Source organism: Jaculus jaculus, chromosome 1 (genome assembly GCF_020740685.1).
Source record: "Jaculus jaculus isolate mJacJac1 chromosome 1, mJacJac1.mat.Y.cur, whole genome shotgun sequence".
Classification (NCBI taxonomy): Eukaryota; Metazoa; Chordata; class Mammalia; order Rodentia; family Dipodidae; genus Jaculus; species Jaculus jaculus.
Window position 1 is genome coordinate 87,918,712 of NC_059102.1, and position 15,250 is coordinate 87,933,961.

At 41.3% G+C, this 15,250-nt stretch overlaps 1 protein-coding gene across 5 annotated transcripts in view; it reads right to left on the reverse strand.

Annotated features, from left to right (window-relative positions):
• Nucleotides 1–15,250, reverse strand: part of Slc24a2 (solute carrier family 24 member 2) — a 266,732-nt gene that overhangs the window by 85,131 nt on the left and 166,351 nt on the right. For 4 of the 5 annotated variants that reach the window (XM_045161586.1, XM_045161606.1, XM_004658419.2 and 1 more), the window contains exons 3-4: nt 12,252–12,290; nt 9,642–9,750 (exon numbers count right to left, since the gene is read on the reverse strand). In XM_045161586.1, the coding sequence (XP_045017521.1) occupies nt 9,642–9,750; nt 12,252–12,290 (148 nt within the window). The remainder of the gene's footprint in view (nt 1–9,641; nt 9,751–12,251; nt 12,291–15,250) is intronic. The other variant, XM_045161591.1, reaches the window with a different exon arrangement.

A 15,250-nucleotide genomic window follows, 5' to 3' on the forward strand; every position in this document is an offset into this window, starting at 1 on the left:
CATTCTGTTTCCTCATGCCAGAGCTATCTTTAATTACCATAACAGGAAAAGTTCCAAAATCGCAGACCTAGTTTAGGTTTGATCAGGTGGGAGGAAAGAGGAAAGGAGATGAGAAGAGAGTTCTGAGAGTGTTCATTCAACAAATGTCCTCTTGAGCCAGGGGCTGAGCACAGTGTGCCTGAAATCCTGCCCAGTTGGACATATACAGGTAGATACAGGCAGGAGACAGAAAATATCTCCAGGGTAAGAAATGTTATAGAGAAATACTGAAAAGGGCAAGAATGGTTGTGCACTCTGATTTTGGTTGATTTGATTCTGATAATACTTTTTAAAAAATATTTTATTTATTTGGCAGAGAGAGAGAGAGAGAGAGAGAAAGAGAAAGAGTGCGAGCCAGGGCCTCCAGCCACTGCAAACTAACTTCAGATGCATGTGCTACCATGTGCATGTGCATCTGGCTTATGTGGGTCGTGGGGAATTGAACCTTGGTCCTTTTCAGGTAAGCGCCTTCACTGCTAAGCTATTTCTCCAGCCCTGATATATGTTTTAAAGGCCTCTCTGATCAAGTAGCATTTGAAAGTTGACATAATAGAAAGGGAAATGAGAGAGATATTTGGATTTCTGGTGGTAGGGGGAGGGGAAGGGAACCTAATGCTCACATGAGGTCATAATGATACTTTTTTATTTTTTGAAGGTAGGGTTTCACTCTAGCTCAGGGCTGGCCTGGAATTCACTATGTAGTCTCAGGGCAGCCTCGGACTCATGACAATCCTCTAACCTCTGCCTCCCAAGTGCAGGAATTAAAGGTATGTGCACCATGCCTGGCTACAGTGATACATTTTGTACAGCAAAAATACCACCATCTAGCAGATACTGTTTTCTTTTCTTTTTTAAAATAACTTTATTGCCTGTTTGGCTAAGATAGTCATTTTAATCTCTAACTTTTTTTTTGTTTATTTTTTTGAGGTAGGGTTTCACTCTAGCTCAGGTTGACCTGAAATTCACTATGTAGTCTCAGGGTGGCCTCGAACTGCCTCCCAAGTGCTGGGATTAAAGGTGTGCACCACCACGCCTGGCTAATCTCTAATTTTTTAAAAAAATTATTTGAGAGTGACAGACAGAGAGAGAAGGAAAGAGAGAGAGAGAGAGAAAATGGGCGTACCAGGGCCTCTAGCCACTGCAAACAAACTCCAGATGCGTGCGCCCACCCGTGCATCTGGCTAATGTGGGTCCTGGGGAATTGAGCCTCAAACCGGGGTCCTTAGGCTTCACAGGCAAGTGCTTAACCACTAAGCCATCTCTCCAGTCCCTAATCTCTAATTTTTAAAAGAAAATCATGCTATGTATGTAAGACTAGTATTTTCCATTTTTAATGTATAACATCATCAAGAATATCCAAGCACATCTCTTTAAACTTTTCCTACTATCATGTTCATCATAGGAGTTTTAATAACCATTTTCCTTGTGGTGACTGTGATCAGTAGAAAAGACCATTGTATCTACTTTTCTGAGGTCTTGGGGAGACAGATAGTCACTTGCCTTACAATCTGTCCATTCTTACCTTGAGAGCTGGGTCTGGGCTAGAGAAAGTTGTGGAGCAGCTTAAGAAAAACATTAGGAAATTCTCACTTCCCTGAAGACCAGTGGGGCTTGCAGGTGTAGAGAGGAAAGTTGTCACTCAAAAGGTCAATCCTGAACAACTTTATCCTTAGTATATCTTTTCCTTGTCCCAAACTAGAGGAAAGGAGTCTTCTTGTATCTATGGCCAGGCAGACATGTCAAGTCTCTCAAATGGCCACAATAAATACAGCAACAGAACAGCTGGCAAATGCTGATGCTACGATCCTAAAGTCTACATGGATGCTGTCATCCTGATACCCATATTGATGTGATCTTGTTTCCATACTGATCCTCTCATCCTGATGTTCATCTGATGCTCTCATTTTGATGTTTATCCCGATGCTCTCATCCTGATGTCCATAGTGATGTTGTCATCCTGATGTCCATACTGATGCTCTCATCCTGATGTCCATAGTGATCTTCTCATCCTGATGTTCACACTGATGCTCTCATCCTGATATCCATACTGATGCTCTCATCCTGATGTCCATCCAGATGCTCTCATCCTGATGTCCATACTGATGCTCTCATCCCAATGTTCACAGTGATCCTCTCATCCTAATATCTATACTGATGCTCCCATCCTGATGTCCATCCTGATTCTCTCATCCCAATGTTCACAGTGATCCTCTCATCCTGATATCTATACTGATGCTCTCATCCTGATGTCCATAGTGATGTTGTCATCCTGATGTCCATACTGATGCTGTCATCCTGATGTCCATAGTGATCTTCTCATCCTGATGTTCACACTGATGCTCTCATCCTGATATCCATACTGATGCTCTCATCCTGATGTCCATACTGATGCTCTCATCCTGATGTCCATCCAGATGCTCTCATCCTGATATCCATACTGATGCTCTCATCCTGATGTCCATCCAGATGCTCTCATCCTGATGTCCATACTGATGCTCTCATCCCAATGTTCACAGTGATCCTCTCATCCTGATATCTATACTGATGCTCTCATCCTGATGTCCATAGTGATGTTGTCATCCTGATGTCCATACTGATGCTGTCATCCTGATGTCCATAGTGATCTTCTCATCCTGATGTTCACACTGATGCTCTCATCCTGATATCCATACTGATGCTCTCATCCTGATGTCCATACTGATGCTCTCATCCTGATGTCCATCCAGATGCTCTCATCCTGATGTCCATACTGATGCTGTCATCCTGATGTCCATCCAGATGCTCTCATCCTGATATCCATACTGATGCTCTCATCCTGATGTCCATCCAGATGCTCTCATCCTGATGTCCATACTGATGCTCTCATCCCAATGTTCACAGTGATCCTCTCATCCTGATATCTATACTGATGCTCTCATCCTGATGTCCATAGTGATGTTGTCATCCTGATGTCCATACTGATGCTGTCATCCTGATGTCCATAGTGATCTTCTCATCCTGATGTTCACACTGATGATCTCATCCTGATATCCATACTGATGCTCTCATCCTGATGTCCATACTGATGCTCTCATCCTGATGTCCATCCAGATGCTCTCATCCTGATATCCATACTGATGCTCTCATCCTGATGTCCATCCAGATGCTCTCATCCTGATATCCATACTGATGCTCTCATCCTGATGTCCATCCAGATGCTCTCATCCTGATGTCCATACTGATGCTCTCATCCCAATGTTCACAGTGATCCTCTCATCCTGATATCTATACTGATGCTCTCATCCTGATGTCCATAGTGATGTTGTCATCCTGATGTCCATACTGATGCTGTCATCCTGATGTCCATAGTGATCTTCTCATCCTGATGTTCACACTGATGCTCTCATCCTGATATCCATACTGATGCTCTCATCCTGATGTCCATACTGATGCTCTCATCCTGATGTCCATCCAGATGCTCTCATCCTGATATCCATACTGATGCTCTCATCCTGATGTCCATCCAGATGCTCTCATCCTGATATCCATACTGATGCTCTCATCCTGATGTCCATCCAGATGCTCTCATCCTGATATCCATACTGATGCTCTCATCCTGATGTCCATCCAGATGCTCTCATCCTGATGTCCATACTGATGCTCTCATCCCAATGTTCACAGTGATCCTCTCATCCTGATATCTATACTGATGCTCTCATCCTGATGTCCATAGTGATGTTGTCATCCTGATGTCCATACTGATGCTGTCATCCTGATGTCCATAGTGATCTTCTCATCCTGATGTTCACACTGATGATCTCATCCTGATATCCATACTGATGCTCTCATCCTGATGTCCATACTGATGCTCTCATCCTGATGTCCATCCAGATGCTCTCATCCTGATATCCATACTGATGCTCTCATCCTGATGTCCATCCAGATGCTCTCATCCTGATATCCATACTGATGCTCTCATCCTGATGTCCATCCAGATGCTCTCATCCTGATGTCCATACTGATGCTCTCATCCCAATGTTCACAGTGATCCTCTCATCCTGATATCTATACTGATGCTCTCATCCTGATGTCCATAGTGATGTTGTCATCCTGATGTCCATACTGATGCTGTCATCCTGATGTCCATAGTGATCTTCTCATCCTGATGTTCACACTGATGCTCTCATCCTGATATCCATACTGATGCTCTCATCCTGATGTCCATACTGATGCTCTCATCCTGATGTCCATCCAGATGCTCTCATCCTGATATCCATACTGATGCTCTCATCCTGATGTCCATCCAGATGCTCTCATCCTGATATCCATACTGATGCTCTCATCCTGATGTCCATCCAGATGCTCTCATCCTGATGTCCATACTGATGCTCTCATCCCAATGTTCACAGTGATCCTCTCATCCTGATATCTATACTGATGCTCTCATCCTGATGTCCATAGTGATGTTGTCATCCTGATGTCCATACTGATGCTGTCATCCTGATGTCCATAGTGATCTTCTCATCCTGATGTTCACACTGATGCTCTCATCCTGATATCCATACTGATGCTCTCATCCTGATGTCCATACTGATGCTCTCATCCTGATGTCCATCCAGATGCTCTCATCCTGATATCCATACTGATGCTCTCATCCTGATGTCCATCCAGATGCTCTCATCCTGATATCCATACTGATGCTCTCATCCTGATGTCCATCCAGATGCTCTCATCCTGATATCCATACTGATGCTCTCATCCTGATGTCCATCCTGTTTCTCTCATTCTGATCTTCATCCTGATGCTGTCATCCTGATATCCATCCTGATGCTGTCATCCTGATGTCCATCCTGATGCTCTCATCCCAATGTTCACATTGATTCTCTCATCCTGATATCCATATTGATGCTATCATCCTGATATCCATGCTCCCCTTTTCCTTACCAAGCACGTTTTTGTGGAGATAGAATGCCTGCTCTTTGCTCCTTTAGACATTGGGGTGTTCACAAAGCCCTGGCCTGGATCATATAATTTAATCAGAACTCCAATTCCAGGAATTCTAATGTTTTCCTGATTAACCTTCCTTGTCTTTTCCTTCTTCCTCCTGCTAAAATATAGACACAATGGTAGGAGTATACAGTGTGGCTGTCATCCTTTAGGGGTGAAATGAGGAACACAGGCTATGGATGGAAGAATGATAATCAGCACTCAGGAGGCTGAGGCAGGAAGTGTGAGTTTGATTGAAGCCACCCTGGGCCACATAGCGAGAACAAGTTCAAAAAGAATAATAGGAATAATAGGAATGTGACTGGGTTCCTAGTAGAAGGCCTTATACTGCTTACTATCAGGCTCTGGTTAAATGGGAGAATAAAATCCTAGAAAAAGGTGTGTCAAAATAGTTGGATTCTTTTGCATGATACTGGTTACAACTTTGATGGGAGAACAATTACTATTTTGTGTGGAGATCTTGCCACCTGATGAAGGACATAGCTCAAGTGAGTTCCTGAGACTTTCCCGTTGGGTTCTCTTGGGAGGGTTGCTCTTGGAACCCTTAGCCACCAAATGGGAACTCTGGCTATGTGAAAAGGACTTGAAACAAAATGGAGACTCAGGGAGGTGCAGCTGAACCCAGACTTCCAGCTGTGGTTTTAAGGTTCATATGAGGTAAGGCCTCTTATACCTTCTAACCCATCTACTGTCCAGGAGGATGACTCTAAATGACCTGCATTCACACTGCATGAGGCAGAGGAAACACCCAGCTGATGCCCACTTACTTTCCCAGCATAAAATCAGGAGTAATAATAATGGAGTAGAGGTTTTAAGCTACTTAGCCTTGAGTGCTTATTGATACATTGGTGGATGATGGAAACACACTTTTGGATCTCAAGGCTCAGAAACAGAGGCCAAACCAACTGCCAATGACAGTGTTTAGCTAGGGCTCAGCTAAAGACTTGAGTGGTACAGATCAGACAAAGGGAATATGTGCTCCCACAGGCCGTCTGTCCAGATGAAGTTTTCAGTGAAGTTGGATATGTCCTTCCGTGAACATTGGCTGCACATCACTGGTGCCAGTGCACTACTCAGTTGGGCAAATGCCAAGAACATTGATAAACTGTCCTTTGGTGCATTAGGGAAGCACCTGCAGTGTTTCTGGGGTCCACATATAGCCACATGCTGCTATACAGTGTTCAAAAGTGGTAGTTTGGCATGGCCACATGTGAATTCAAATGATTTGATCCAAATTAAAAGAGAGTTGTCTATTTCTGAGAGGAGTGGGTTAATTTTTTGACTGTTCTTGGAATGGAAAATGATTGTGAGTTTTTGGGGAAAACTATCAGAGCAATCTGCTTTCTTGGCTGTGTGCTCGGGAGTGATTTTAAAGCATCAGAGTACTTTCTAATCACTCAAGACCACAGCTGATTATGGCTTGCAGATCTCTCAGATTGATGCTCCTCAAGCTACATACATCTTTCAGGGAGAGGTTTCACCTTGAAAGTCAGGGCCCAGATTCAGAAGGCACAGCTCAATACCACAGGAGCAAACAGTTTAATTGCAGCTTAGCACCACAAGCCACAAGGACCAGGTGCTTTGGAAAATCACTGATGGCCCAACTCTGAGACAACCCAGATTCACTTTCCCTTATCTCATAGAAACAAAACAAGATCTCCCTTCCAAGTAGAAAAATAGAAACAAGCCCTTCCAGAAACTGAATTCCAAACAAAAAAGAGAGGTAATCAGACCTTTGATGTGTACACACACACAAATGGTTGCTTATGATAGAAAATCTCTGTAAGGAACACCAAGAAGCTGGTAACAGTGTTTTTTTTTTTTTTTTTTTTTTTGGGAGAATTAAGGAAAAAGTAGAGGTGAGGGGTGGGTGTTGGTAGAGGAGGAAGACTCTCCCCACCATAACCTTTTAGATATCTAAAAACTTGAAAACTCTACACACTATGCTGCCTCTTCAAAAGAACATAGGAGAACAATTCCAAATTGCATACAGTACAGATCTAGGTCATATGTTAAATGTGTGTTCAGTCCTATAATCCTTATAACAACCTTACAGTACAGACATCATTATATGTCCTTCGGATTTTATAGATGAGGAAACTGGATAGATACATAGACAGGTGAGTCACCTTGTTTAAGATCAGACAGGGTGTAAATGCAGAATGGGGAGCTGGACCCAAAAAGTTCCAGATCTGGAGTTTTTTCTCTTAATTGCTTCATGATTCTTCATTGCCAAAAATAAAAACAGTCAGCCACTTGCTCCTAACAGAGCTGGCGCAGGCCAAACTGCTCCTTTCCTTTATCACATGATTTTCCAGGGCAATGGGGTAGAGAGATGGTGTCTCAAAAATAACCAACATAAAATTCATCTACAATCTTAAGTCAGAATGGATTTAGGGGCCTGCAGGATTGTGTATCAGTTAAACATTGTAATTGTTGTTTGATCTTCCTGAATCTTAGCAGTGTCAATATACCAAGGTGCTCTACTAGGCTTTGGGGACAACTAATGAATAATATAGCACCCATGCTCTCAAGAGTCTTACTTCATTCTGCTAGTAATAGGCAATAACAAAGAGCCACATCCCATGCACTGTGCAATAAAGAAACCCTAAGAGGTATATTGATAGAGGAGGATTGGAGGCTCTGCTTTACACTGGATGGTCAGAATGAAAGAAAACAGAAAAATGGGAATGGGTGGAGGGAAGACAAATATTCTGATAGTAGGATTGTCTATGGCAGACACCCTGAGACTGATGGGAGGTGACTGAAAATAGAGGTCCACATGGCTAAAACAAAATGAGTAGAGTTTAAAAGGCAGATCCTGGAGACCATGGAAAGGGGTTCATGGTTTTCTTAAGAGCCCTGGAAAGCCATTGAAAGTTACAAGTAGGGGATCACATAACCTGATTTACTTTTAAAAAAGATTATGTAGGCTTCTGTGTAGAAGCTATGTACATGTACAGGTATTAGAAGAAGAAGGGCAGCTTGGGAGCTACTGCAGGAAGAAATGCAGGTGGCTGGGAGAATGTATTAGCAAAGCAAGAGCAGTGGATAGATGTGAGATCTATGTTGTTGGTACAGCATTTCATGGGAGGAGACTGATAATAGTTATGTAATGATACGGTAGAGCATAAACTTGCAGGTATTACAATACTCTGTGAACTACAAAGTGTCCAACAGAGAAAAGCACTACTGTAGATGAAGAAACCAGGTCCTTCAGAGACCACAACTTGCCCAAAGTCACATGATTACCTAATAGAAGGAGCAAAGAGTGAGTGAAAGTGGTGGCCCATGATTCCTTCACAAATTTCTCTTGGGATGTACTCCCTAGGAAAGAAAAGAAGACTAGTGACCAGGTCTAATGTCTTTGTTAACTGGACCTCTGGGTGAATAAAGTAATGGTATTTAGGACATTCCCACAGAGGACCACCTGTTTAATTAGAACCTGGGTTCTGAAGCGCAGCTCCCTGGGGAGTGTCATGTCAGCTCACCAGTGCTCTCTGGGTGGAATAGGAAGGTGCTACATCACCGGAACCTCTCATGCTGTGTGATGGGATGTGATGTGCAATCCTCACCTATTTATTCTGAATGAGAAGTGTGTGTCCAGTTAGGGGCAATAGATCCTGGGGAAGTTCATGGGGTCCTAATTATTCTTTACACCGTGAGAATCTTGAGTGGTTGTACCCTGAAATGAATTACTTGACAAAGTTTGATTTGGAGTAAGACTTCTGATACATGTGACACGACTGACAACCAGCTCTCATGTGTTCATTCAGCAGCACAGGTATGCTTCTTGATCCATACTCTTCCCACGACCCCTGTTAGAGCCTGTGTAATATGGTCCAGAGAAGGGAGGAGAACGTACTTGGTTATATCTGAACCCATTGCTTGTGGCAAAACTCTATTTGACACACCAGATACTTATCTAACTTAAAAAACTCACATTTTAAGGATATTTATACAACTGCAAACAAGCAAGATATATTTTGCTTCCTTGTGGTTGAGAAAAACTGGAAAACTCAAGATTGGATTGGTTGCAATGGTTCTTATGATAAGCCTGAAAGGTGACCCAGGCTTTTTTGGGACTCTGATGCCTGGTTCTGAGGAGTTATGATGGACTCTTTGGATGCTCAGATCTCTCACTCACCCTCCAGCTACCAAAGAATCAGCACACTATCAGTGCTCTGCTGGACACACTCCCAGAACTATTCAGGGCCCTCTTCATCATGGAGTTCTTTTGCTCATTCTCTCTCTCTCTCTTTTTAAAGGCACACCACTTATCTTCACACACGACTTTAGTTTGAAACTCAGAATGGATGATAAAGAAAAAGGCTGGATGGGAGAAAGCCCTTTCTGTCCTATGCCTCACAATGAACTGTGTTTACACCAGAGGCATCAAAAACAGAATCAGAACACGGAACTCATATTCTACTGCTGGTGCAAAGCCACCTGCCTTGAACTAAGTGGTGGTGAATAAAACACGTCAAAGGGTCAGGCTTCTCTCTGGCAGATGTGAACTGACAGGAGGCTGACCACAGTGTACACATGGTTTATAAAGGGAAGCCTTTGAAATTCTCTTTTCCCCAAACACACTCAAACCAAAGCCTGATGTTTACCTTCAGCAAGTGGGTCCAGGGTGTGTATCATAAGCTGGAAGATGCTGTTCCTCATGAGACTGTTGTGGAGGGAGGCAGAACTTCCACCTCGCTGGAGGCGTGGCTTAGTCTGAGCAGAGAAACCAAAGACATTGTTAGCATTTAGACATGAATGACAAGCGCGTTGCAGATTAGACCCTTGCCTAATCTGTGGTCACTTCTTTATGCTATGTGGTCATACACTGTCCATCCAAAGATCCTCAGAAGTACATTTCAGATATCCTGAGGAAATGGTTTTCTCACATGCCTTTCTACCAAAGTGAATGCTTCTGCTTTGTAAGAAAGGGATTATTAGTAAATGCCAGGCAATGTGTGCCATGCTTCATACCAATTGCTCATCTCATTCTCAAAATGAACCAGATATTGTTAGTATTAACTTTAGGTAGATGAGGTCTCTGAGAAGTAAGACAAGGTGTCCAGGTCATGTAAACATAGTGGACAGAGGCATAAATCTCGGGATTTCTTTTCTCAAAGCCTCTTTATAGCCCAGAAAGTGATCTCTAAACATTCTGGATTATGTATTTTATTAGCAAAACTTTTCTGTATATGTCAATATCTGCTTCAATCAATATCCACATGTACAGACACACATACACGGATATGAGCATGTAGGACTTTTTTAGAAACAGTTAAGAATGATATTGAAAGCAAACCATAGAGGAGTTGATCTTTTCTCCTTGGTCCCCACAGGGACATCTGCATGTCTCCTGAGTTCCCCCACCTGAACGCTGGTGACTGTATCTCTAATCCATGTTAAGTGAGATCCTAAAAGACTTAGCTTCTATCATGACCTCAGGGAGGTTTCCAGGGAGCCTCTTCTGCCCACAGTCTGAATAGTTATGATTTTTTTGCTCAAATAACTAGAACTGAGATGTGAGGGGGCTGACTAAACTTCCCAAAAGAGGTTGCCAGCAAACTCTTTGTCTTTTATCTTCAAAAGCAAACAGGCTTAAACAAAACTGAACCTATCCCAAACCCTCTTTATTTTGACAGATTTTTATCCTGCATAGAAACTGCTTTCTTCCCCTGGGTTGACTTAGTGCTGCTTATCACAGGGGAAGATGCTTCTAGTCAGCCAAGCTTTATAATGCAGATTAAGGGGGATATTATCAGTTCATTAATTTCTTATTGAACTTTTCTCCAAAAGCTTGGCATGAAATTTTTCTGTGGTCAGAAAAAAACAAAAAACAAAAACCCAAAGTTCTATTTTCTACTAAGTCTTTCTACTTTCTACCCTCCAAGGTTTTCCCCATGAAACCCCATACTTAAACACAGTTTTGGAAAGGCAACATCTTTCCCAATTCATGTTTAGAGTTCCAAGATACATATTAGATTACCAAGTGTAACATTACAGAAATCTGGTTAATTGATTATCTTGGCAGCATTTCCAAACTATTGTCTGTGTTTGTCCCTTATTTGGAAAATACTTATTAGCAATCAAGATTCAAAAATTTGGTGGCAAACATCAAACCTTTTGTAAACTTGAAGTATGGGTTAAATCTCAGTATGAAATAGAAGGACAGGTCTGAGGTTTTTTTTTTTTTTTTTCAGTGTGACTTTATTATAATTGATATTCTGTTACAGTTGTATTTCCAGCCTAGCAGGTTTAGAGATTAATCAAGGAGATTATTGGTGCCTCAGTGGTGAACAAGATAATGAATTCCTCAAAGGAAGAGACTGGAGCTTGCTGTATCCTGTTCTTAAAACTGGTGTGTCCTCTGGGCTCTCAGTGAACGTCTTGTTTTTGTGTATTATGGAGTTCACAAATAACTTCACTACCAGTCCACTAAGCCTTAGAAGTCTGTAACAGTTTTAAATGTGTTATTCTACTTAGTTATAGAGGATTCTAATCATTAGGGTTCAAAATATTTTGGGGCAACTCTATCCAACTTGAAATTCAAGTTGAAATGTAATCACTACTAGTTAAACACTCCTCACAAAGCCATCTCCTTGCCAGGATGAACAACATGAAATAAGAGATGTTAATTGGTAAGAATTGCAAATGTGGTTGTTAATTTGTCATAACTATTGCTACTATGGTTGTTATTTGGGGAAACTGGAAGATGTCAACTGTAAGTATCTTCATTAGGAGAGGATTATATCTATAATTAAAGCATTCTTTAGGCATTGTTGTATATATTGAATATATATATATCTCATGCAGCGTTTCTTTTGATGGAACCAAAAGAAAATTTCAGTCAAAAAATATGTACATGCAGACATGTAAAATAGTTATCAAGCACTAGTTTCCACAGTACCCCCACATATCAGCTCAACATCCCTTGGAATGTGATTTGTAAACTTTTTACTCTTTCAGTACAAAAATATTCATGTCTAATACAAGAAAGAATTCAATATTTTGAAACATAGGAACAGACATAATTTGTAAATGAATGCCAGGATTCAATGGTTACTGCTTGTAGGGCAGAGTATACACACACCCTAGTGCATGAAAACACAAAAGTATTCCAAGGGAGAGGGAGATTTGCTGCGCACACAGCCTCTGTTCCCACCCCTGCCCCATGCTCTCCACAGGCACAGGAACAGGCAGGAAGGGCCACTGCTTCCTACCGGTAGAGCTGGCTCCTCCTTGTCCCCAGCTGCAGATGACTGCATAAGAGGAAAAGGCAAAAAACAAAAGACAAATAAATAAATGACAATGAATTCCATATAAGGCTTATACTTAATTACAAGCATCAGTATAGGGATAATTGTTTTTGCTCCTGGGATGAATTAAGTCAACACTGGGGGCCCATAGTATGTATTTCTAGCCACTATATAATGGTTTATTTAGGTACCTAACCCTTGAAAGATCAAAGTTGAATGGTCAATCTCAACATCCTGTAATAGAGGGCAGTGTCACCAATTATGGACCAGCCATGAAGTGGACTAACATATTAGAATGTGTGAGGTGATCTCATACGTATTAAAATGGAAACATATATTTAAGATACTTTAAATGCAAAACTATTTTTAAAACCTTTTAATTATCTCACTTCAAAAAGTAAAATGAGGACTGGAGTGATGACTCAGCAGTTCAGGCACTTGCTTGCAATGCCTAATGGCCTGGGTTTGATTCCCCAGGACCCATGTAAAGCCAGATGCACAAAGTGGTGCATGCATCTGGAACTGGTTTGTAGTGGCTAGAGGGCCTGGTGTGCCCATTCTCTCTCCCTTTCTTTGTCTCTAGGCTCACAAATGAATAAGAAATATTTTTTAAGTTAAATCAATAATACTTTAGTATATATAAAGAAAAATACTCTTCAAGAATTAGTAGTATCAGTGGTCATTGTTGGGCAATGGGATTACAAGGAAATGTTGATAGTCTGAATCTATTGCTTCACATTAGGTGAAGAAAAAAAAAAACCCTGAAGAAGTGAGGCTATTGAATTATGCATCATCACATATTTCATTCAAATAGTCCACTTTTTTTTTTCTGTCCTCCACCACTTCACATTTTCCACTCTAAAAATGGAAACATATGTTTTGCTGGGAAATGTTGGTTAGGACATGAGGGTGCATGATGGTCAGGTCATCTACTGGGTCTACTGGGAGAGAACCAAAGTGGACAAGGGGACACTAGAATTCCACAGATACGACCCATCTGGATGGTTCTACTTCCCCAGCTCAGTGAGAACTCTCTTACACAGAGTGGGAATGACGTTCTGTGGCCTTTCCAATGATGTACAGATGCCTGGTGGGTTCTATGTGCTTGTACTACTGTCCTTCTTACTTCATCTCAACTATGGGTGCTAACAACAAGAAAATCCAGCACGTTCCCTTCCACCGTGCTGTTGGTTTTTCCTGTTTCCTCCTGAGCAGGACCAATCTACCCGTGAAAGAGAGGTGATGGTGCAGAGCTGTTTGAAGCCCTTCATGAGCTGCAGGGTTTCATTTTTAGGTTCTACCACACACATGACATACAAAGAATGTTAAGATGCTTCCATATCCCACATGCAATGTATAACCCTGTGTGAAAAAGTATTCTAATCATTTTGAATGTGAAAGGGTTGGCTAAGAACAATTCACTTATTTTATGAACAATGTGCTCAAAAATCTTGGAAAGTGAAAAAAATCCCCATTTGTGTTCACAAAGGTTTTCATAATTATTTAATATTTTATTTATTTGTTTATAAGGAAAGAGATAGTGATATATATATAATCTCTCTATACATATGTATCTCTCTCTCTCTCTCTCTATATATATATATCTATCTATCTCTCTATCTATCAATCATCTATCTATCTATCAATCTATCTATCTCTCTATCTATCGAGAGAGAGAATGGGTGTGTCAGGGCCTCCAACTGCTGCAAACAAACTTCAGATGCATGCACCACCTTGTGTATCTGGCTTACATGGGTACTGGGGAATCGAACCTGGGTCCTTAGGCTTCACAAATGCCTTAACTGCTAAGCCATCTCTCCAGCCCAATTTTCACATAAAATTTTTATCTATTTATTTATTGCAAGGAGAGAGAGAAAGAGGGGGGTGGGGGAAATGTTATTGCCAGGGCCTCTAGCCACTGCAAATGAACTTCAGATGTATGTGCCACTTTGTACATCTGTCTTTATGTGGGTACTAGGGAATCAAACCTGGGTTATTAGACTTTTCAGGCAAGTGCTTTAATTGCTGGACAATCTCTCCAGCTCCAAATTATTTTCATCATTTTTAAGACATATAAATCTGATGCATAATGAATTTGCGGTTGATAGTAAATATTTTATGGATATCCAATTAAACATTCAAGTATCCTGACTTTTTGTGCTTTTGTGTATATGTGTTTGTGTGTGTTTATAGGTGCATGTATGTGTGTACATACATGAGCATATACCTACAGAAGGGACAACTTCATTTGTCATGCCTCAGTAACTGTCCACCTCTTATTTTTAGATTGGGTCTTTCACTGGCCTGGAGATTGTCATGTAGACTAGACTGGCTGCTCAGTGAGCCCCAAGGATCCTTCTGTCTCTGACTCCTTGGCACTGAACTTGAAAGTGTTCACTACTATGCCTGGCTTTTTGTTTGTTTGTTTGTTCTTAAACATAGGTTGTGGCATCAAACTCAGGTCCTCATGCTTGCATGATGAACTTCTTACTGAACTATCTCCCTAGTCTCTAATCTCAATTTTTGCAGAGATTTTTTTTAAACTTTGGAATAAATAAAATCTATATTTTCCTTTTGTTTCCAAATATTTTAATAGACCCTTGTAGAACTTGTGAGGTCTCAGATACAGGCTGGTTCTGAGTTGGTGGTAATTAAAAAATATTTTATTATTTATTTATTATTATTTTATTATTTATTTATTTGAAAGAGAGAGAGAGAGAAAAAGAGAGAAAGGATAGAGAGAAACAGAGAGAGAGAGAGAGAGAGAGAGAGAGAGACAGAGACAGAGAGACAGAGAGAATGGGTACACCAAGGCCCCCAGCCACTGTAAATAAACTCCAGACACATGCTCCAACTTGTGCATATGGCTGACATGGGTCCTGGGGAATGGAATATGGGTCCTTTGCCTTTGCAGGAAGCACCTTAACAGATACAGCATCTCTACAACCTGGTGGTATTTTTTG